Genomic DNA, 25,127 nt, shown 5'->3' with positions numbered 1-25,127 from the left:
TTCTTGCTAAGCGCATAATCACTCATGCACTAAGCCACGAGTTCAAGCGCTTAGCGCACCACCCTAACACCTGAGGTTGATTATTTTCGCTAAGCTAGCCAAGGTTAGGCTAAGCCAAAATCAATTTGAGTTTAATTCCACTAAACGACAGACTGATCGCTGAGTGTTGGCTTCACCTTGGCTAAGTGAGACCCAATGTCGCCAAGCGCTATTCATTGCGGTCAGAATTGTGGGCCATGGGGATGAGCACATAATCTGTTGGCTAAGCGGATATTCTTGCGATTTAAACTGGATTTGATTTAGCTTAGCGCCATTCATATCCGCTAAGCTTAATTGCTTACGGCAGTTTGTGTGCTAAGCGGATCTCTTAACTGCTCAGTGCTAGCTTCACTACACATAAAATACATGATTTTTGTTAAGCGGGATCAGATCTTGGCTTAGTGAGAGTTGCAGGTTTTCTGATCTGCAGATCTCGCTAAGCGGTAGTTTTAACTCGCTAAGCTAAGTATGTGTGTGCAAAAAAAAAAAAACCCAAACGACTCTCCCGCTTAGCGAACGCTTCGCTAAGCGGGAGCGTCGAAAAAGCATTGGTTAAGTGTAACTTCAACACAATGACAAGTGCTGAGTGTAGGGACAGCTGGAGAATTCTGCATAAACCATTTCATCTCTTTCTCCCTCTCTCATCTAATTCAGCATCTGCATTGGGTCAACTGTATCAGCGATTCAAGTAAGTTCCTCATGATCCTTATCTTTGCTATTTTGCTCAACCTTAGGATAGACAACTTTTAAAACTAGCTTTAGGAATTATAGGATTGTAGTATGCGTAGGAGTAGCTTAAGTTTAGGTGTCTATATAGGGTGTCTGTTGATAGGTATGTTGGAAACTTTGCATGCGTAATTTACCTGTTAAAGGTTTCAATTTTAGAAGAATATGAACTGCGTTTTCTGCTGCTTTCTGGAAATTTGCAATGAACTCGCTCAACGAGCCTTCAGCGCTCAGCGAGTTCATCTATACTCATTGCATACATGCATTTCTGGTAGAACTTGTTGAGCCCACTTGTTGCGCTAAGCGAGTCTAGCAATTTCCATTGATTGTTTCAATAGAACTCGCTGAGCGCAAAAGGTGCGCTCAGCGAGTCTATCAATAGTAGTTGTATTCTTCAATAGAATTCGTTGAGCGTATTTGTCGCGCTAAGCGATCAGATCTATAGAGAATGAATACTCATCCTCTGGATAAGTGCTTGTGGCTAAGCGAGGCTGATTCGCCAAGCCCAAGTAACTTAGAATTTGTTTTTATCATGATAGCCGCGCGCTGACCCAGTATCCTTTCGCTAAGCGACCTTTATGTTTCTTCTAAATTAATTTTCTTTCCAATGTTCACATTCTTTTCTTACTGATGGCCTCAAGAAAGAAAGCAAGAGCTGAATACATCCCTTCATCATCCAACCCACCTCCTCCAACAGCAACCATGGAACCAGATGGCCTACAAGCACAACCTATAGTTCCTATGTTGCAAAGCCTATTCCGAGGGCAGTTGATTATTGTCTACAACCAGCAGCAATTGGCTCATAATAAGCCAATAGTATCCATGGAGCAATTTTTAGATAAAGTGGTCTGGCCTGAAGCTCAGCTATCGTTAGGAAGATCTCCCGAGGTTGTGCCCCCCAGTCCCATACCAACAAGGACAGAGCCTGCACCAGCTGAGTCGCAACCACCAGTAGTAGACCCACCGGCTTCCCCGGAGATTGAGATTCTACCACCTCCACTAGCTCCACCGGCACCACCTTTGATACTCATTCCCGATGACTCAAATAATGAAGTTGCAGCTCCTCCTGACTCACCAGCCTACTACCTAGAGGATGGTTCAGACTTTTCTGACTGGATGGACTAGTGAGGAAGTTGTGGTCCATCTTGACAAGAATGTGGATATTTCTGGAGATTTTATGCTTCTTTTTGTGTTTTTGAATTATTAGTATAACTTTGATGTTAGTACATTAGTTACTTTTTGTTAGTTTTGTGCATGAGTAGTATCGTTGCTCATCTTGAAGCATCGTGAACAGTTTAACTTAACTTTTGATGGTATGGCAGTGAAGTAGTTTATATATTTTGTGAAAATGGTTGTATGCCTTGTTTTAAATTGAATGCATGCTTATGATGAAATGTGTGTTTCCTTTCATGAATTTGAGCAAATGTGCATGTTGAACAAAGAAAGAACAAGAGTGTGAACTTATAATAGAATGGTTAGTCACTAGATAGACTGATTATGAAAGAAAAGCTTGAACCAAAAATCGGTGAGAGTGTGACCTTACTCTGTGAGTGAACGACTAACTGTGAATAATGATCTTTGAATAAATCTTTGAATTCTAGAATGATTTGTATAACTCAGAACATGATTAAGGCCATGAATTGTATAGACACAAGCTCTTTTGACCAAATAGCTTACCTTGAATGATACTTGTATCTTTTGCTCCCTTGTATAAAGCTTATTGATTTGTCATGAATTGAACCCTGAACTTTAAATGAGTATCTCCTAAATACCTTGTTTAGATTCTAGGAGATTATATGGTTCAAGGAAAATTTACTCTAAATTTGGGGGAGGAAAGTCAATTAGAATGAAAAGAAAAAGGTTAAGCATCAGCACACACAACAAATAAGTTGTATGTTAAAAAAAATAAGTTGTGTTGTTACAAAAAGGTCGAAAGTAACTTAAGAAAAGGGAATAGTGAGAAGGCTATTTGTACAAAACAAGAAAAGATCATTGGGATTAGTCTAGGACTTGTGCTCTCTTAGAATCTAAACTTTTGAATCCTAGAAAAACCAGTGAAAATTTTTGTAGCCACAACCTCACTACAAGCCTGAGAAAGTCCTTCTGATTCTATTTATATATTTCTGACTTGATTACATGAGATGAAATGCAAAGATTGGACCTCCTGTTAGTTGTTATCAATAAATAGCTTAAACACTTGTGCTTGAGGGAGACAACAACCGTGAGACTATGGTTTGAGCTACTTTCCTTGAATCTGTCTTATGATTAACCTCAACTAATTGTATTGTTCACATTTTGTTCTCCTCTTTGTCTAGCTGCATATTCTATTAAAACAAGGGATAGGTACACATTGCTTCATCTTTCTCATCATGCAATCAATGAATTTTGATGCATACACCCCTATACATAATCACTGCATGTTTTACCACTTGAGGACAAGTGAGTTGTTCTCTTTTGCTTGAGGACAAGCAAAACTATAAATTTGGGGGAGTTGTTAGTCGATGAATACGACCAACTTTTGTGTATAAAACCTACGTATATTGTATCAAACTTTCCCAATTTATGGTTGTTTTGTAATACTATAAGTACTTTTTGTTAAATATAGGTAATAGATAATGTATACTTTTGTTTTGTGCGTTTAATAATCAATTTCTCTCAATTTCAGGTTAAACAGGCAACTTTGGCAAAGTGTTGTTTTCACTCTTTCGCTAAGCGCAACCTTTAGTGGCTAAGCGCGAGCAAGAATCCAGAAGAAGATGAGTTGTCAAGTTCGCTAAGCGCACCTCTCCAGGCCATCAAGTGCACCGCTTCAGCTCATCTGCTAAGCAAAACAAGCGCGCTAAGCCACAATCCACTTATGTGCGCTAAGCGATCTAGATCTGTGCTAAGCGCAAGAGCACGAACAAGGCCACTTATTTAAGCCTGAAATCAGATTTGCAAAGGGAGTTTGGCACTTTTCTTGAGAAGCTCTGCATGCACGAAGGTTCTAGAGAGAGAAAGGTCCAAGTTCTAGAGAGTTCTGAGAGATTTTGCTGTGTGAAGATCTGTAGAGATGCAAGTTCGAATTGGAAGCCGTTCTGAGAGCTTGAGATGAGTTTATGAGTGATTGTGAGATCCTAGAGGTGAAGGAGACATCCTCACCACTTGTGTTTTCGCAGCCTTTCATCTTGTTCTTCTCTTTGTTGTAAAGGATGTTTCCGGACTATGGAAAGCTAAATCCTCTGTTGGATCTTCCCTGTAAGTACCTGATGTAAATAAATTTCTATCTATGTAATGATGTTTTGTGTGTTCTCTGTGCTATTTGCTTTTCATTCCATTGTGCAATTACCTTGATCATGTAGATCCATGCTTTGTTAGGGTCATTCAATAGTGGAAACTGGTCTGATTCTAAAGTCCTTGATAGTACGGGACTAAGTTCTTGTGCTATCATGAGGAATCGGGGTACAAGAACTTAGTTGCGTATGTGTGTCTTAATGCGGTCTTGGTTGAGTTTAGTCTTACAAGAGGAATCTGCGGACGAGGCTTGATCAGGACTAGGCTAGGCTATCATGAGGAATCGGGGTCTAGCAGTCCAAGAGACAACATAGGAACACATGAGCATTGTTAAATAGAGAACATCCTCTTTAGCATCAGCAACCTATGAGGAAGACCAATGCATTCTCTACTTGTTTTTACACAGTATTTCTCTTGCGTGATTTTCTTTCTTTTTGCCTAGATAGCATAAATATCTATTCATAACCATAGTCATATTTTCATACCAGACGCCTATTTATCAAAATAGCTTGCCAAATAACACAAGTTCCCCGAGAGTTCGATACTCGGTCCTTACCGTTTTATACTACTTGTGCGATCCGGTACACTTGCTGGTTGTGAACAAACACTCTGAACATCGTTTGTAGTAACCGTGATAATTCAATTTGCATTGTTTAGGTGAATTATATTGATGCTATTAAACTTGATTCATATTTTGATTTTGTTCTGTTTTTGTGTTTTCGCATTCTTTATATTTGCCTACAAACTATTTGTTGAAATTTCCCCTGTTTTTATAAGTGAACTGAAGTAGGAACCAAGATAAATTGTATCTCTAATTCGACCTAGGTTAATCTTGTACTACAGAATTTCCTTGTTTTATTTGTTTTGGAGCGATTCGACAGTCGTTATCAATCACCTTTTTCCCTTTACCAATCCGAAGACTTGCAACACAACATTCTCTTGGAAATTTCATCTTCAGATGTGGTGTTGAGATGATGACACTAAGTTCATTGAGAAAAGGACGTCCTATAAGTACATTGTACAGAGTGTTTGCATCAACTAGAAGGTATTTGATCATGATGTGTTTTGACCCTTTCTTGTCTCCAAAAGTGTTTAGTAGATGGACATATCCTATTCTGTTAGTTGTCTCTCCCACGAAGCCTATGAGTTGTTATGGGAATGGCTAAATTTGGCTTTTCAGTATGTCTAGTTGTTTGAAAGTGGACTAGTATAAGACATCAGTTGAGCTTCCATTGTTGAGTAGGAATTTTCACACTAAGAAGTTGGCCATCTCTATCTTGACAACCATGGGATCATTGTGGCATCATTATATGTCCCGGAAGTCCTCGTCTATCAAAGTGATAGGGGCATGCTTCTAGTGGGCAGTTTTTCCACTCTAACTGCATAGACTATCCTAAGATTGTAGACATAGTGTTTGTGTTCCAAGTTTGAGCTTCCTCCACCAGCAAACCCTCTGAGTATCATGTTGATAACTCCCCGAAGTCGGGTTTCAGGTGGATTATTCTCTTCCTGCGGTCGTGCCTCATTGGCTTCCCAAGTAAGGCGACACTCCCAACTCCTCTCACGCTCTCGGTCTTGATCATGTGAGGGGTTCTTCTCCTTCAAAAACCCTTTAAGATGTCCTTTTTGAATAAAGTTTTCTATTTAATCCTTTAGGGTGGTGCATTCTTCAGTGTTGTGCCCTACCACTTGGTGATAACGACAATATTTGGATTTGTTTGCTCCAGGGGGAAGCTGTAACGACCCGCCTCGTCGCTACGATATCCACGCTCTAATATATGCTAATTTCAATTTTTATAAAAAGAAATCTCTTAGTTTTGCTTATGAAAACCGAAGTAATTTTGTCACAATATGCATTCATCCAACAACACGCCATTACTTAAGTGAATATACATAATTATATAGAAACAGTAACTCGGTACACGTCATACACATAAACGAAAATTAAATTTGTTCATAAGTATAATTAAAATCCAAGTTTTACATCTTTGATTCAATAAAATAAAACTTCAAAACCAACTACGAAGGAGTTGATTACAAAACACAACTCTCTCCCAAAATAACGTCAACGTCATCACGTCGGCTCGACGGCTCCTCACCAGAATCTTACTCCCTGCATCCTGCCACTATCATTCTACTCCCACGAACAAGGTTTGTGATCATCACAGGTATCAACCACACAATACAAAATTGCAAGGGTGAGTTCATTATAAAAAGAACCAATACCAAAACCAAATAACCACAATTAGCAAGGAACATAGGCAAACATGATGAGCATACACAACATTCATTATTCAACACTCATATCCAACAAATATTATCATCCACATCCATCAATTTCTCATCAATCATCCATGGACCCAATCATGACTGCACAGAATGATGCATGCACCTGACTCAACACTCAGATGCAATGTGGTACGTACCAACAACAACCAAATCTCAGGAAATAGCCTAAGTGTGTCCACACGACACTCTCACTTAGGGAACTGTGCTGAGTTTGACGAGACCACCCGGGTGTGTATGTAACAGCCCCCCTTTCCATAGGTGATCAGCCTGGGAGCCCAAAGGTGTTTCCTACTAGGTGACAAGCCCCCTAGTACAAAGTACACTTGGCCATAATTACTCTATTTCCTGTGTCGTATGAGCTATGATCATGGCCAAAAGTAAGTTCCAAAGACCATGGACCAATTAAAGCACCTAAGCATCCTCTCAGAAATGCTTAGATTCTCTAACCACTCTAGTTACCCACGTTTGGGCCATTCGACAAGGTCAGTGCACTCTACCCCCCATGACATACACTCCATACGACATATGATCGTGGCCAAAAGCTAGTGCCAAAGACCCTGGAAGGTCAATGCACAGTGCCCCCCACGATCATACACAACATCCAACGTATGAACATGTCCAAAAGCTAGTGCCAAAAACCCTAGAAGGTCAGTGCACAGTGCCCCCCACGAACATACACAACATGCACATGCCAATGCATTTCCAACATCAATCAACATTCCATTTCCATGTCATTCTCAACATAAATATCAGCTCGTCTCAATGACGTTATCAACAACAACAACAATCTCATTTTATATTCACATATTCATCAATAATAACAATTCATGTTGACATGGTCTTTAATAACAACGTCATCTTAAATCAATATCATCCTAATCATCATTATCATCACATGTCAACTAAAATCCTCAATAGCAACATCAACAACAAATCACATTTCACACACACACACACACACACACACACACACACACACACACACACACACACACACACACACACATATATATATATATATATATATATATATATATATATATATATATATATATATATATATATATATCTTTCATGTCTGAGATTCACACTCACGGTCTTCAAACAACACAATTCAGACAAACACAACAATATCATTCATTACAATACATATATATATATATATATATATATATATATATATATATATATATATATTGCATCCCATTCCTCAAAACATAATTTCTCCTGAAAACCAGCATGCATATCAATAATAATTTTATCACATCCCATTAGTTAAAAACATAATTTTCTTGAAAGAAAAATCAACATGCAACAGGGACAGGCAGATATCCTCATAGCTAGGTTCCCTGACCCTAACTATGGTGTTAAAACAGTAAATTTTATAATAAACTCCCCTCACCTATCGTGAGCTACCCCGCGGGTTCCTCGTCCTTGCTCGTTGATTCCACGCAAGCCTCTACCATGCCAAAATGAAGGAGACTTAATATGGATTTCAGAAAACAAAGCTAACAACAATGCTCTGGGTCAACCACCCACGTTACTTCATGAAAGAACTGAGAGCATTTTGGGTCTTACAAAGGGATATCATTTGGAAATTCCAACCACGCCAATGTGACTGGGGTTCAGTGTAGGTTACGAAAATAACATGCATTTCATGAAAGGATACCTTTTAGAAAGTCTCTTTGCTCTAGGGTTTTTCAAAGGAAACGTAAAACATGCAATGACGGTTCCAAAGTCTGAAAAGATGCAAAGACAAGTTGAAACTAACAAGAAACAAGCGTAGAACCATGGTTACCTTGAAGGAAAATGAAAGGTCAGATTAGGGTTTCGTTCTCTACCGAAACCGCGAGCCAAGTTGGAAGATTCCACTTCGGTCGAAGGGTTCCTCTCAGTGTGGGGTTGCAATGGAGAACAACGACAGTTTGTGGTGGCTAACGGTGGCTGTGGGTGATGGAGAAAGTGCTTGGGACGTTAGAAATGGCTTAGGAAGAAAGAAGGAAGAAGAAATGGTGTTTTTCCTAAGCTACACGAGAGCAAAGGCTGAAAACGCTTAAGTGAGAAATGGTCTCGGACACAGAAACATCGCACACACTCCAGACATCTTCTTGAAGATCCCAACGGTCAGATCGTGGACAAGTGTCTTGTAAAGCTGGATACCAAATTTCCTAAAGAGCCAACGTTTAACTAAGGATGGGAAGCGTTTTTACCGAGGCAGCTCATGTAGCTTCCTCAAGAAGCTTCATTAAGAGGCTTCCTCAAGAAGCTTCCTCGTGGCTTCTTTGAAAAGCTTTCTCAAGAGGCTTCTTTGAGAAGCTAGATCCTTATCTACCCACACCCCTTTATTAACTAAATTAACCTCCTTGAAAATAATTACGGATAAAATAACACCACAAATATAATCAAACATCAAACATAATTATTAATATATATATATATATATATATATATATATATATATATATATATATATATATATATATATATATATATCAAGGTGTTACAGAGGCTGTTTTTGGGCGGTAACTTGATTATTTTTTTCGTTCACACTTCCTCCCGTACTCGACCTTGACTCTCCGTTGGTGGGGTATAGTGGCTGAACTTGGATCGAGGCGGTTTGTCAGCTCAAGACCTTCCTCGACCCCGATCGCTTTCAACCTTCACTTCCCGATCTTCTGGCTTCTTTAAAGGTTCTCCACGCATATTTTCTATGAATATGGCCATTTCTTCCGTCTGAATAAATTTGGTGGCCTTGGCTCTCAACTTGTCTAAGGTTGCAAGTTGTTTTTTTTATAGGCTATCAATAAAGGGTCTCAACTTTAGGCCTATGATCATGGTGAACAAGATGATGGAACTCAATATACCAAGAGGGGGGTGAATTGATTTTTAAAACAAAATATACCTGTTAAAAATATAGTTACAAAAAAAATTGTATGGATCGTATCACAAACAAATATGAATCGAACATAATCAATACATAATCAATCCTTCCTTAAACATGATCCTTCATTAACATCCTTTCTTTCACAATCATAAAACTTGAATCTTTATGAAAAAATTGATTAATACTTAAATGAGTTGATTAATACTTTGAATGAGAGAAAAATATCAGAACAAGAGAAGAAAGACACAATCTTTTTATACTGGTCCACTCTCTATTTCTAGAGAAGCTCATCTAGTTATCTAATCCATAATTTGAATTAGATTTCCACTATGCATCAAGAATCCTTACAAGTAATCATAACTAATCTACGATTCCCACCCTAGAAAAAGAGACTAAGGCACCCAACACTAAGGTCATTTGTGAATATAAGCCTAAGAAACCCTACTCTTGGCCCAAACCAGAAATCTTGCTCATTCTGATAACAACATGAAATCTTGCTCATTCTGAGGCTAAGATTTTATTTTTGAGATATATTGAGTATTATCTATTGATCTCTTGATGTATAGATGTGAACACAAGTTGGTTATTTATAAAGAAAATAATTATAATCGTCTGTAATCGATTAAATCTATAAGGTAATCAATTATTTTCACAAAGTAATCAATTAGATTATCTTAGTAATTGATAAAAGTGTCCATCCAACATCTGGAAAACAAATCAAGAACAATGTAATCGATTAGATGACCTAAGTAATTGATTAAAGTGTTCTTGTTCACTTTAAACACTTGAATGAGAGAGAAGTAATCGATTAATCCACTTGGTAATCGATTAAAGTAGAGACTCTTGAATAAATCAGCCATTGTGTCAAACAACTGTGTAATCGATTAAAATACTATTGTAATCGATACGAGACTTAACTCTACAAGCTTCAAACAGCTTGTTGTAATCGATTACAATAACTCTGTAATCGATTAAAATAGAGAGTTTTTTCCTCTAAAGAAACTTTTCTTCACCCACACTGTGATGATGCATAATGAAAAACATATATCAAATGTACTAAGATGCAACACCCAAGATAACAACCAATACAAATGTCACTCAAGGGAGTTGAGCATACAAAAGCCAAAACTTCTTCAAAAAATCTTCAAGCTTTTCCTTAAGCTTCAAGATTTAGCCTTAGGTTGTTCACTATGTTTCTCATGTTGCTCCCCTTATCTCTAACACATGGAACTAAGGGCGACCTCTAGCCTTAGTTTCATATTCAGACTGAAACTGACGAGAACCTCTCCATGAATTTGTGGAGTGACTCATCTTCGTCCTGCTGAATGTTTGTGAGTGCAACTATAGGCAAGTGGTGTGCTTTACTCATCATGTACTGGGCTCCAAAATGCACAATAAGTGTCATGAAAGAATCTATCGAGTTCCTTGGCAAACGAATGTACCAGTGGAGTGTTGAACCCCTTAGGTTCATCAGGAATACTTGGCACATTATGACATCATCATTCGTGAATAGATTCATTTGTGTAACCGATGCATCTATATGCTCCTCTGGATCCGAGAGTCCATCGTACCAATCTATTGTCAATGTCTTCCATCCAAATGGTTGTTGTGCTTCCATGATGTCATCCATGAAGGGGTGGATTCAATTCTTTATTCTTTGGATTGGCTGAGTGACTCATGGAGTTCCTTCTCCTCATGTTGTACCAGCTTCATCGGTTTTGCACTGATTAGTCCAAAGAGTGGTGACTGTCGAGACCGAGTGTGTGTTGTTATCTTCTTAGAGCTTTAGGTATTATTCTCTAAGGATGGAATTCTTCTTCTGAAAATTCTCCATCTCTTAAGAATTTTGCTGCTTCAATGTGTTCATCTCCCTTTGCAAGGCGACAATCCAGGTATGATTGTTAGGCTCTTTACATGGGATCTTCACCATAGTTGTTGGCTCTATTTCTAGGGGCTCCCATGGCAGGCTGATGCAATCCTCTCTAGGAAGGGACCAGTTACCAGAGCCATGAGCAAGAGGCTCCAAGAGGATTGGGCTAGAGCTACTAAAGAAGGCCCTATGGTTCTCATGAACCTTAGGGTAGATTTTTGAGCCCATGGGTCAAGGTTGGATCCACTCTTCTTTGTAAATATTAGAATAGGTTTTTCCTTCTTTTGGGCCTTGTATTTTGGTCGTTCTAGTAGTATAGGGTTTTATCCTTGTATTTCAGGGAATTTTGAGTAGTCTTTGTAGTAAGGACTTTTTTTTGTATTTTCATGTATTTTTGGAATCAGGGTGAGCTTAGCTATTATAGGGGGTGTGTAGCTAAGCTCTAGCTTCTCATCTCAAGGAGGTGAGCTTAGCTATTAGAGAGGTGTGAGTAGCTAAGCTTTAGCTTCTTTAGGAATCTTCTCAAGGAAACTTCTCAAGGAGGTGAGCTTAGTTATTAGAGGGGTGTGTGTAGCTAAGCTCTAGCTTCTCAAGGAAGTTTTCTCAAAGAATCTTTTCAAGGAAGTTTCTTAAGAAAGCTTCTCAAGGAAGCTACCTAGTCTATAAATAGAAGCATCTGTAATACTTGTTGTAACTTTGATGAATGAAAGTCTTATGAGACACACTTCAAAGTTTCACTTCTCTCCCTCTTTTATTCCTTCAATTTCGTGCTCCCCCCTTCTCTCTTTATTTTCCTCCATTAAAGCATACTCTTCAAGCTTCTTATCCAAGGCACGTTCTTGGTCGTGAAGCTCTTTCTTCCATGGCTTATTCCCTAGTGGATGGTGCCTCCCATCTCCTCTTCTCCTTTTCCTTCTGCTGCATCTCCATGGTGGAAAATCACCATTGAAGGACCTCATTGAAGCTCAAAGATCCAGCCTCCATAGAAGCTCCACAAGCAAGCTTGCATTACAAGCATTTCAAACAAGATGGATGCCTACCCTTGTAGTGGTACTTTTTAGTTAGTTGCGGGGGTGATGTCGTTGTTTGCTACCATTGATGGTGGTCAAAGAAAAAAATTTCCCTCACCCCACTGTGGACGCCAAATGTTCTTTCTGGATTTGGCAAGATCTTCTCATAGTGGTGTTCCTTTATAAGCTCCTCCACGAATTGTGGTAAGTGGTACCATACTTGCAAAGACACTTTGACATTCAAGTTAAAGGTGCAGAGGTATGCAAGCATCAATATGTAGGTTGAAATCAAAATGAATTACCTGAACCACAACTATCCCTTTTATAGTGGTGAGATTGGATTATCTTATCTCAATCTCTCATCTAAGATAATGTAAACATGAAAAAATATGATCTTATCCTATCTTTCCTCTAATAATAATTTTTTTTTTCATTAGGAATTTATCTTTATATTTTTGTAAGAACATAAGGTTTTCCCCCTTCCTTATTTAAATCTATTGGATACACTGTATCTCAGTAGTGTACTCGTCTGGCCACCGAATTTGGAGGCTATTGAGTTCGAGTAGTACAAATACTTATATAGTTAGTCTTTATAACTATTATGCTTTATTCATTTATTTATGTATAAAATATTAGTTGAACTTAATGAATTGTGAAACTTAATATAAAAATATTTTAAAATATAAATATAATATTATTTTATGAAATCAATATTATGTTATTCTTAATATTACTTAATATATTAGCAATTAAAAATTCATTAATTAATTATCACCAATTAGATCATTGAACCTTGAATTAGTATTGTTATTGATTCAATGACGGGTACAATTTTTAAAGCATTTATTATCTGTATTTTTTTTACTAATAATTAATTTCAATATTCTTTTGTCACCCATGAAAATTGGTACAATTAGACTTTTATATGGACAATTGTTATTTCCACTCTCCCTTATTGCTAATACACTTCTCTTATCCATTATACTTTTAATTTTTCCCTAAACTATCCCTACAATACACTCCCCTCCTCTCTTTCTCCCTCTCATATTACTTTGTTCTAAGAAAAAAATACTCCCCCTCTCCAAGAAACTTTCAAAATCCAGGCTGATATTGAAAATTAATGAACCAATACAAAAAAAAAAGGACACTTGGGAATGAATAAAGAAGACATGTAGGTTATTTTGTGTACCAAATAAGCTTTGATCAAAGTAGGTTATAAGTTAGTCAAAGGAGCTAATCAGCTTCTCAAAAGTCTTACCAAGATTTTTACCAAGATATTCCTAACCTAGCTTAGTCAAAGATTATTGAGGGATAGGGATAATTGAAATATTTTTTGCCCTTTCCGGTGACGGATCCAAGGGGGACTCCGGGGGACTAAGGGGACTTTGTCCCCCTCCCCTCCCCCTCCCTTGGCATCCTTTATCCATATATAAGAAAAAAAACAGAAAATTTAGAATTAAAAAATACTAATGAAGATAAATAAATTTTTGAATTAATATGCTTAATTATCTTCTAGTAACAGATTATATATCTAGTGTTACACATAAAATTAATAGTAAATATTTTTTAAAAATTTATTATTTATTAAAAATTAGATATTTAAATAATTGTGTAAAAAAAAATTCAGCACCTTTAATACATTTTTAGATTCGTTCATGCAACTGTCTACTAATTTTTTTTTTAGGAAAATCTACCAATTATTATTGGATCTATTTAGTTTGGTTAATGATTTGATATATTTTCTTTAAATTTTTTCAATCGGTCTAACCATTTATAATGTTTTGAATTAAATTTGAATTAGTTTATAGCCATAATGATGGACATTGATTGTGCAATCTTGCTTCTTATCTCCGTCAAGGACAACTTGACCTACCAACGCAATAATCAAGGTATAGCGGTTTTCTCGTGTGGAGGTGATCTGTATACGCACATTGAAAATTCACGTGGATTTAATCAATTATATTAAAATGGTAATTTGGGTATATAAACTTCCACTTGCAGTTATATATACAGAATGGTAGGCAAAAAGTCAAATAATTGGCTAAATTCTCTTGTGTAAATCACTTTGGAAGGCCACAAGCACAGGCATTATTTTGGATTGAAGGGTTGGTTCCGGTATAATTCACGTTTTGGATTTATTGGAAGTAAAAAAGATAGCATGTCCAGATGTAGTTGGTAATGAAAAACGATGCAATAAATAATAAAATTAAGACTTAAATATATATATATATATATATATATATATATATATATATATATATATATTTAAATTTTGGGTTTGTTTCTTAATACATTTTTGTTTTGTGATAAGTCCTTGGCAGTTGAAAACTTGTGTAATAAGTTTCTGCTATTAGAAGGACTCCGTTAAATGCTGATGTGTCAATTAACTTGATAGCTCAACAAGTCACTTGTGGTGTCACATCAAATTCAATGTGTCATGTAAGCTAATGGTGTGTGTGACATGACTCCATATTTTTATTAAATCTTAAAAACATATAAAAGTAAAAATTGATGGATCATTTAAAACAAAAACGTTGTCGTATAAGAATGAAGGTTGATCTTCTTTCCCTACACCCACTAGGGCCACCACCAACACAAACCACGCTACTATCACCGACTCACTGCCACTTGGCCCCCATTGACCCTCCAATAACACAAACCATACTATTGTACCCAAGGTTATCAATATTGAAAGTCTATGCAGACTCGTGAGAGCTTCTACGAGTCAACTCGTAGAGTCGACTCGTAGACTCGTAAGAGTCTACTTCGTAAAAAAAATATATGGATAATAAGTAAATATATTCAAAATGCACCAATTTGCAAACAGATGACAATAAGTTCATAGTTCATAATTCATATTAGTCTATTACAAAACACAACAACTGACCCTACAATGTTGGAGTTGGATCAATCTTGTTACTGAAATACAATAGAATTATATTTTTCATATGGGAGGAGATGGAAAATGCAAAAGAGAAGATAAAATGAAACTTTAATAACACCAAGAAAAGGTATAATTTCTTAACTTTCTCAGATTTAAAATTTGCTTGTGTATTATTTTAAGTTTTAACTATTTCTAATATAGCATATTTAATATCTATTTTAAGCTTTTGATCTAGATAATTTAATTTTTGTGGAACTTAATGATGATGCACAATCTGAGGAAGACCTTGATGATGATGATGGAGATGGAGATGATGATGAAAGTGATGATATTCATGGAGATGATCCTCTTAGAGGATTGGACATGCTTCTTTGAAGACATTTGTGCTTTTTTTAATTATTTAAATGCTTTAATTTTGAACACTTATGCATGGTTGTCAAACTCTAGAATCAACTCGTAGACTCTTACGAGTTTACACGAGTCCACTCCGAGTCCACAAGTCTGCTCCGAGTTTGCTCAAAAACGAGTTTGCTTCCGAGTTAACTCGCAAGACTGAAGTAAACTCTTAAACTCGTAAGAGTCTACGAGTTGACTCTAGAGTTTGACAACCATGATTGTACCAACTTGTCACCGCTCTACCCCTTCTCGCATTCGTCCAATCCAAAACCTTAACCTCCAGACATGCTCTTATTTGAGTGAACAAAGTATCATAGAAAGTTATGGGATTGTTTTGTTTGACGGCGATGCAAGCCATGTCATCAAGTTCGAGTTAGGATTTTTGAAGGTCTATATGCTATTGATCAATTTGCGGTATCAGAGTCTTTGACGACCAATACCGATACCGATGGCGCTAGAGAAGATGAGAACATGGTATTGAAACTGACCACGAGCTCCTGTATTGGAATTGAAAAATTTGGATCCAATAATTGAACATTGTATTCAAAAAACTCAGATCCAAAAAACTAAAACAAAAATCAAATTAAAGGGGCAAAAGGGTATCCAAAAAACCTAGATCCAAAAACAGAACCACCAAAGCTTGTACAAGCGTTGGGGTCTGTTGTTGAACGTGGTGGTGCGAGAAGTAGCAGTACCCAAACCTTCAGGTCATACCGCCACTTGAAAACCACAACCATCTTTCAAAACCCTGTGTTGTGCGTCAAGTTCTCCCACTATGAAATCCTCTAAGCCACCCCAACCCTTCGCATCTAGGATGACACCATGTCAAGATCCACACCTAGGATGATGATGTTTTATGCATCAACTTCAAGATCCTCATTATATTTGCTAATTATTTTTAAAATAAAAAGTCCATTTATTACGTGAAACCCTAACTCAGACTTGGAGAACAAGTGGCATTACAAGTGGTTGGTTGACATGTAAAGTTAACAGTCACATCAACACCTAATGGAACCCTTCTAACAACAGAGATCTATTACAAAAGTTTTTAAATGTTAGTGACATATCGCAAAGCAAAAATTTATTAGAGAGCAAATACAAAATTCGAATATATATTAGAAGTCAAAAATATATTTAAGCCTAAAATTAATGTTGTAAATAACAAAGTTGGTTGACCCTTAGTCCGTTACATATAGTGTGATTGACCCAATAGCCATTAAAATGTCCATCTCGCATTTCATAATACAAGAGTTTAATTTTTAAATATTGTGAGTGTAAAAAAAAAATTATACTATAAATTAATAATAAAGACCATTGCTGGTAGGATCCTCAAAAATTACAAATACTAATATATAGAGAATTAATCAAATTGAGATTATAACATCATTATTAACTAGAATCAAAATATATGGTCATAGTCTGAATCATAATTTATATGATTAAACAAAATTGTTGGAATTTCAAATATTATATATTCTTGACTTTTAAGATAAGAGTACATTCTTTACACTTTGACACTTTGATACTTTGTCATGATACAATCATATATATATATATATATATATGTATGTATATATATATTTTGTGTAATCAAGGGGCCTAGGCCCCAGAAGAGAAACTAACATTAAAACCCACGTGGGAAAATCACAGATATTACTTGGATATTGTATCAGCCACTTGGTTCGCCTCTTGAAGATATGCTTCCAAGAACAAATTATTAGACGTTGAATTTAATTGGAATAAGTTTCTAGTGTAAAGATTTTCCACTTTATCAATCGATCCTTGAAAACGAAAAACTTTAAAAAGCTACTTCAAAAATCATATCTATTGTGTTATTTAATTGATTAATAATATAAAAAAGTTCACACCAGCCATATACCAAAATGAAACTCTAATGGTAACTTAGTTATTTATTTTCTGGCTAAATTTATCTTCAGTCAGCCTCAACAGAGAAGATGATAGATGAGAAAGGTAGTCCTTCAACTTTCCCATTTCTTGGGCTACATCCAACATGCTTGGTCTTGTTGAAGGATTGTGGTGTGTGCAGAGAAGCCCCAACTCTATGAGTTCCAACATAACATCTTGCCCAAATTTGTGATACTGATTAGGCATGCCAGAGGGAGAAGAGCAGCATCTTTGCATTGCTTGTTCAACAATGTTACCAAGCTCGTGTGGATATTGTTTCTTAATCCACTCATGCAAGCAAGACCCTTCATGGACAAGGACATCTGTTGGGCGTCTACCCGTCACTATTTCTAGCACAAGTACACCAAAACTGTAAACATCACCTTGAGTTGATGCATGTTTTCCCATTCCATACTCTATCAAGAAAAAAAGGACAAGGAAATAGTTAGATTTAAGGGGGAAAATGATCAATAGCTGTTGTGAAACAGAAAATGAACATCAAGGGGAGAAACTGATTGATATAGGTTATTTTTTTAAAAAAATTAATTACCACTTTGGGGTGGTCTTCAAACAATTTACTAGATTAGATGATTCCTAACATGTAGGAAATTGGTGACATCAGTCAGCTCGACTTCACCTGGTGACGTCACTCTGAAGATTGTCACTAGTTCAGGTGGGTGAATGACTTGGTGGCCCCACCTTGGGTGGCTTCACCAAGTCAAATACATATGTCATCATATGTGCTTCCCAAGTTGCACAAAAGATTACATCTGGTTGAAAAACATGTTTGACTGGGTGAAACCACTCAAGGTAGCGCCACCAAGTCATTTACACCCCTGAACTGGTGACGCTCTTGAAAGTGGCGTCATTGGGTGGAGTTGAGTTGACTGGTGCTACTAATTTCCTACGTGGTAGGAGCCACCTAGTTTGGTAAATTTCTTAAAGACCATCCCAAAGTGGTATTTAATTTTTAAAAAAGGACTATATTAATCAAATTTCTCATCAAGGAATCTAATTCAGTTAGTTGAGTAAGACACATGAGTTACTGTAAACCTCTGATACATGTTTTTGATTATTACGGATAAGAAAAAAAGAAGAAAAAAAAAGAACACTTTATATATACAATTGCAGCCAAAACATAATGTAGTCACTCTTCTAGAGACCAATTCAGCAAAGGGTGTAACGGAAAAAAGTTCATTGTATAAAGCACTTAAAGTTGAATAATTCTTTGATTCAACAAAATAAAGGATAGTAATTAATTGGGGTCTTGTGAAGCATAAGGAAATCAAGATAACAATCTCGTAAAAAGTCATTCCCTTGATGAGTTTGTTTAAATTTTAAAATAAGTATTTTTTATATAAATATTTTTTTAATAAATAGATAGGATTTGATTTTTAAAATAAATAAAAAATTATTTTTTAAGCACATACAATTTAGAAAAAATACTAAAATATAAAACTATTTATTTTATTAAAATAAATACTTCAACAGATAAATTTAAACAAACAAACCATATGTGAACTTAGAACTTAGTCCCTGAAAATTGTGACCTATTCTAAAATACTTGACTAAGTACATACCAGGAGCTATGTAGCCAAGGGAGCCACATAACAAGCCATGTGTTGAACAGAAAGATGAGTCACTTGTGGGCATGTTGTCATCACTTTTTACAAGCCTTGCGATACCAAAATCAGTTACCAAAGCTGTGAAATCGTCATCAAGTAGTATATTGCTCGGCTTAAGATCACAGTGCACTACTCTAACTGGAGAATAGTGGTGCAAATAGGCCATTCCCTCAGCTACATCACTGCAGATCCTCACCAGCTGAACCATATCTAACCTCTGGCTCGGATATAAGTGCCGCTCAAGACTACCATTTGGCATCAGTGGAAGAACAAGAGCCTTAAACTCCTTTTTACTGCAAATTGTGATGATCCTTATTAAATTCCTGTGTCTCATCCTCGTCAGGATTTGGCATTCCCTTCTGAAGCTCCCTGAAATAATATCACCAGCTGTTGCTGTGTCTAACACCTTCACTGCTATTCGTGTGTTATCTCGGAGAATTCCTTTGTAGACCTGTCCAAATCGACCTGAACCAATTCGGCTTGAAGCACTAAAGCCTCCTGTGGCCTCAATGAGTTGTCTATATGAAATTCTTGGGTACTTGAGCTCCTTTGTTTCCTCGTCTTCATCATCAAAGTCTCCTTTGCTAACTATTGCCATTTGCATTCTTTCTTTTGAACATTTTATGGTGGGGTACCCCTGCATGCACAGGCACAGCAAGGGGGTGCCAATTAGTAACACTGGAATTAGTAGGAGGAGAACCAAATGATACCTTGGTTTCGTGTGGCAGTTTTGCATGCCTTTTACCGAGCCACAAAGACCATCATTTCCTAGGAAAGAGTCTATGGTAAAAGATGAAAAGGCTCCCTTGTTTGAGATACTCCCTGAGAATTTGTTGGAAGAGAAATTAACTTTCTTGAGAGTGGACAAGGACAACTGAAGGGACTGTGGTATTACCCCTGTCAATTGATTTGAAGACACATCAAGTGCTTGAATATAATCCAATTTGCCCAATGAATCCGGTAGAGGGCCTTCTAAGGAGTTTCCAGAAAGGTTCAGGTACTCTAATGCTATGCAACTTTCAAGCTGTGGTGGGATTCTGCCAGAGAGATTGTTCATGGATAGGTCAATAGCCAGCACCATGTCCATTTTGGAGAGCTCTAATGGTAAAGGCCCATCTAAGTTATTACTTGATAAATTCAAGTAGAGTTTCAAGCTAGTAAAGGCTGCAACTTCCTTAGGGATCAACCCTGAAATCTTGTTGTGGGATAGGTCTAAAATCTCCAAATTGACACATTTTCCCAGACTTGGTGGGATGGTTCCAGAAAGCTGGTTGTCATAAAGTAAAAGCCTTCTTAACTGTGTGAGGTTAGCAAAAGTGTCTGGTATTGAGCCAGAAAGCTTGTTTCTTGACAAGTCAAGAAGCCCCAGACGCCTAATGCCACCAAGGGTTGAAGGAATCTCCCCAGATAGTGAATTATTTGACAAATAAATTCGCTCTAGCTTCCCCATCTGGCAGAGGCTGTGAGGTATTGATCCATTTAGCAAGTTGCTGGAAAAGTTTAGAAGAGTCAGATTGACAAGGTTTGCAATGTTTGAAGGTATAGAACCATGTATAAGATTGTCTTCTAGGTGAAGTTGTAACAGGCTACTAGGAAGAAGATCACCAATATTTTGAGGTAGCTTCCCTCCTAGATTATTTCCCGCCAATTCGAGGCCTTGCATGTTAGACAAATTCATCAAGGAAGAGAAGAAAGGTTCAAGTTTGGTGTTACCATCATGGCTAACAAAGCCATTATATGATAGGTAGAGGAATTGTAGTTGTGGCCAATTACTTACAATTTCAGATGGTAACTCCCCACTCAACCTATTTGATTCCACGTCAAACCATTTCAGTTCTCTGGAGTTTGAAAGAGCTAAAGGAACATGGCCTACAAAATTGTTTGACCAAAGTAAGAGGAACCTAAGCTCTTTAAGGATACACTCATTACTCAAGGGTATTTGTCCTCCCAAGGAATTGTTAGAGAGGTCTATATACCTCAATGTGGAAGACCCATTGCAAAAAAGTGAGGGTGGAACCTCACCCTCAAGCTGATTACTTCCCATGTTAAGGTAGTACAAGTTGTGAAATGAACCCAACTCAGAGGGAATTTCCCCTTGAAGAAAATTCCCTGATAAACTGAGTTGTTGAAGCTGAATCAAATAGCCCAGTTCTTTTGGAATGTGACCCACCAAAAAATTGTCAGAAAGATCAAGAATTTGCAAATAAGAAAGATTAGCAAGAGCAGGGGAAATAGTGCCCCCAAGTGAGCTTCCATTAAGAGCAAGCTCTATGATCTTGTTGTCACTTGCATTGTTGCATCTTACACCATACCAATTGCAAACATGTACACTTGGGGACTTCCAACTTTTTAGAACGTTTTTGGGGTCAGAAAAAATGCCTGACATGAATGAAACAAGTGACTCTTTTTCACTCACTAAGGTCACGTTCTCCTCCCCATAAACTCCTGAGTGAACAATGGTTATAAAGAGAAACAGAACCATTGAAAATGGAAGCATTATTATCGTTTCTCTTCAATCAGAAGAAAACATAGAAATGAAGGAAACGTTGAAAATGAAAGATGCACAGGAATTGATGTGTGCAAGTTCAATGTAGCTCAATATATAAGCAGCATAGCTGACCCAAAAATGAGTGGGACTTAACACAAATTTTTTAAGAGTTAAATGAGATAACTATTTAGGAGATTTTTTTGCTAATATAGACTAACTTTTTGTTAATATATGAGATATTTTTGTTTTATAAAAATTAATAATAATTTTTTTAAGTGAACCTAAAATTTAAATTTTAGTTGTTTTAACTTGTCGGCTCCTTATATAAGGACATGAAGGGCAAGAAGAAAGTAGTAGTGGCCGAAAAATCTAGCATTGTTGTGCCTAATTATCGTTGAAGTGGTGGATGGATGCATGTCGTTTGACTTTGTAATTGACCTATGTATGCATTACACGTGGGGAACTCAAGACACAACAACTTAAGCAACGTTAAGGGACGTTTGGGTATAGTGGTAAACATGTCAGCATAGTAGGCCTAACACTACATTCAAGTTTTTTTTTTTATTCATTAACGATCATAAATATTTTCTCCTAAGCGTTGCCGTCATTTTCAGTTGTGTTCTTGGATAGCGTTTGAGTAGTGGAAGGTGTGTTGCTAACAAGGATAATCTTGGTTAATAGGCACGCTCACAGGGGACTACGTATGAGTTGATGACACGCTTTGTGGTTTCGGTATGTTTGTCGGGTGCAAGTGCAAAGACTTGTGCTTCGATTGGAACACTATCTTTTTATGTAAATTGCTTAGTAATGGATGACAGGACAAAGGTAAGTTTCACATTGGAGAAATGATCATTAATGCTTATTGGCCTATAAGCTATATAAGTAATCGAGCTAGTTTTCTTACAAAATAATTAATTAACGTCTTATCTAACTTATTCCTAGCAAAAAAATAGGGTTAAACAATTCTATAAAAAGTTATTGGTACAATCAAACAATTATTTTTTATGAAATTATTTAACTCCATTTTTACTTAGAATAAGTTAGATAATTCCTTAATTATTAGAATAAATATTGTGACTTTGATAAATTAGTGAGAAAAATGGTATTTAAGATTTCAAAAATTTGATCCCAAAATTCTGAGTATTGGAAAAAATTCAACACTAATTTAATTTGAGTAGTTTTTCTTTATAAATTATTTGACATGGTTTGTTATGGTTTTTGGAGTGTCAAGAGTTGTTTAACTTTGAATTATGTTATTTATTGAGTGTCATACCCTAATTTCGTTCGAGGATCATTGTTTGGTGGTATGCAACCTTTACTTGACTGCCTCAAGGTACTTAACACCCATCGTTAGATAATCCGTAAAGTTTCGCAAGATTCCAAAAGTAAAAAAGAAGCATTGTTGTGCAATCCGTAAAGTTTCGCAATATTTCTAAAGTCAAAAAGAGCCTTGTTGCGTAATCCGTAAAGTTTCACAACATTCCGGAAGGAAAATGGGTGTCGTTACATAATCTGTAAAAAGTTTTGTAATGTTTTGAAAAGGAATCAGCAACAAAACACAAAACGAGGGTGTATTTAGTAAAAAGGGGGGTGCAAATAGCAACTAGGCCCACTTGGGCCTTACAGGGGTTCCAACAGAAGGCAGTGCATTCTGGTGGAAGCAACCCTGCTCGCCTGGCGAGCTGGGTGGCAACCACCTCCCTCTTTTCTCCTATAAATAGGGGAAAGAGGACGGAGTAAATTGTTCAACCCTTCTGGTATTTGAGGATTCTCTCGAAATTAGTGAGCAAAATTGTTTCCGTGAAAAAAATCTAAGTCGAGGTGCTTCCGTAACGCTTCCGAGACGTTTCCATGAGCGATTTCGTGAAGATTCTTCACCGTTCTTCATCGTTCTTCGTCGTTCTTCGGTCTTCAACCGGTAAGTTCCCGAAATCGAATCTTTCAATTCATTCTATGCACCCTTAGTGGTCCCCACTTGTTTCACGTACTTTTATTTTCATTTTGTTTATTTTCCGTTCCCTTTTTAACGTGCTTTAACCATTTATTTAAGTCGTTTTCTCACCAAATAAATAATAAAATGAATTTCAACCGATCATTTGTGTTATAATCTTGTTTAATCACTGTTAAAATAAAACCCAACCAATCGTTCATCCAGTAATCTCGGTTAAAACCAAAAAAAGGCAAAATAATAATAAAATAATCAAAATATCTTTGAATATAATAATAAAAAAATCAATCGGAGGTTTTTTTCTTTGGAAGTTTCCTTGGATGAATTGACTAATAACAAAAGTAAAACTAAAGCTAAAATCAACTCACAAATCGAGCTTCGTCCGTAAAAATCACTAAAAACCATTTTAAAGTCCAACGCCTTAAGCGGTCCTTTTTTTGCTTTTATTAGTTAAACATGGACCGTTCAAAAAACATAAAATCAATATGTAACTTTACCGCTTTTTGTCAAACACCCCAAGAGATCGTTAATGGTCCAACGCCTTAACGTTTCTCTCCTTTCAAAATCAAAAGATCGTTTAATGGTCCAACACCTTAAATGACCTTTTGTTCGGTTAAAATATATCTTGCGAAAAAAGATAAAAACAACTTAGCCAACGTATAGTTCTTAAAGAACTACGTAGGTTTGATTTTCTCATCGCAATTGAGGATACGTAGGAGCGAGGGAAATACCCTTGTCGACCATAAAAAGATAAAAAATACAAAAGGCGTAAAAGGACATAAAAAAGGGAAAATAAAACAAATTGAAGTCATATTTGCACATTTGACTAAAGGCTATTGTCCCTTGTGACGGACGCGTGGGGTGCTAATACCTTGCCCATGCGTAAAAACAACTCCCGAACCTTTCACACTTTTCGTAGATCGACCACACCTTTTTCGATTTTTCTGACGTTTTCCTCAAATAATCGTTGGTGGCGACTCCGCGCATTTTCCTTTCTTGGAAGACGCACTCGTGAGCCTCGCATCGCCCTTCCATCGAAGGGTAGGTTGCGACAGTTGGCGACTCCACTGGGGACTGTTTTTAGAGAGTTAGACCAATCGATCAGCGTGCATTCCTGATGCAATCCTCCCTAGGAAGGGACCAATCACTAGAACCATGAGCAAGAGGCTCCAAGAAGATTGGGCTAGAGCTGCTGAAGAAGGCCCTAGGGTTCTCATGAACCTTAGGGTAGATTTCTGAGCCCATGGGCCAAGGTTGGGTCCAATTATCTTTGTACATATTAGACTAGGATGTCATTATATTTGGTCCTTGTATATAGGGCTCCATATTGTAGGTAGGGTACCCTAGAAATATAGGATTTTTCAGCCCTTGTATTTTTGGGCACCTAGACTAGTTTTTGTATTAGGGGTAGTTTTGTAATTTCACATGCACTAAGTGGATATTTGATGTGTGTGGTTGGAAATAAATTTAATTGAATTGGTAGAAGCCCAATCCAATTAAATTTTAGAGGGGGAGGTGAGCATTTGCTTACTACACCCCATTGCCACATCATATAGTCACACTTTGTGCATGTCCTTCATGCTTTTCATGCCTCATGACACCTAAGCACACTTAGTGGAGAATCTTGTAATTGATCTTGGATTAGTGGGCTGAACCATAACTAAAATTCACTAATCATAATTAGTGAAATTTTGGCTCCAAAGTTTGGCTCCACAAATTCAATTTCAAATTCAAGTGAAATTTGAATTTCCCTCCAATTTTGTGTGACACTTAGGTTATAAATAGAGGTC

The 25,127-nt window shown here is 36.9% G+C and overlaps 2 protein-coding genes across 2 annotated transcripts; one reads left to right on the top strand and one right to left on the bottom strand.

The window, feature by feature from the left end:
• Positions 1-1,395: 1,395 nt before the first annotated feature.
• LOC114416016 (WAS/WASL-interacting protein family member 3-like) lies at positions 1,396-1,890 on the top strand. The gene has a single exon (XM_028380898.1). The coding sequence runs from the start codon at positions 1,396-1,398 to the stop codon at positions 1,888-1,890; it is 495 nt and encodes a 164-aa protein (XP_028236699.1).
• A 15,288-nt stretch (positions 1,891-17,178) lies between these two features.
• On the bottom strand, positions 17,179-21,454 carry LOC114416716 (putative leucine-rich repeat receptor-like serine/threonine-protein kinase At2g24130). The gene is made up of 2 exons (XM_028381693.1): positions 18,857-21,454; positions 17,179-17,692 (listed from the first exon to the last, which is right to left on the bottom strand). Exons 1-2 carry the CDS (start codon positions 21,396-21,398, stop codon positions 17,274-17,276), a joined length of 2,961 nt encoding a protein of 986 aa, XP_028237494.1. The 5' UTR covers positions 21,399-21,454; the 3' UTR covers positions 17,179-17,273.
• Between the last annotated feature and the right edge of the window lie 3,673 nt (positions 21,455-25,127).

This window comes from Glycine soja, chromosome 6, assembly GCF_004193775.1.
Source record: "Glycine soja cultivar W05 chromosome 6, ASM419377v2, whole genome shotgun sequence".
Classification (NCBI taxonomy): domain Eukaryota; kingdom Viridiplantae; phylum Streptophyta; class Magnoliopsida; order Fabales; family Fabaceae; genus Glycine; species Glycine soja.
The sequence above is the reverse complement of the archived record's forward strand: the minus strand, read 5'-3'. Positions and strand labels throughout refer to the sequence as shown.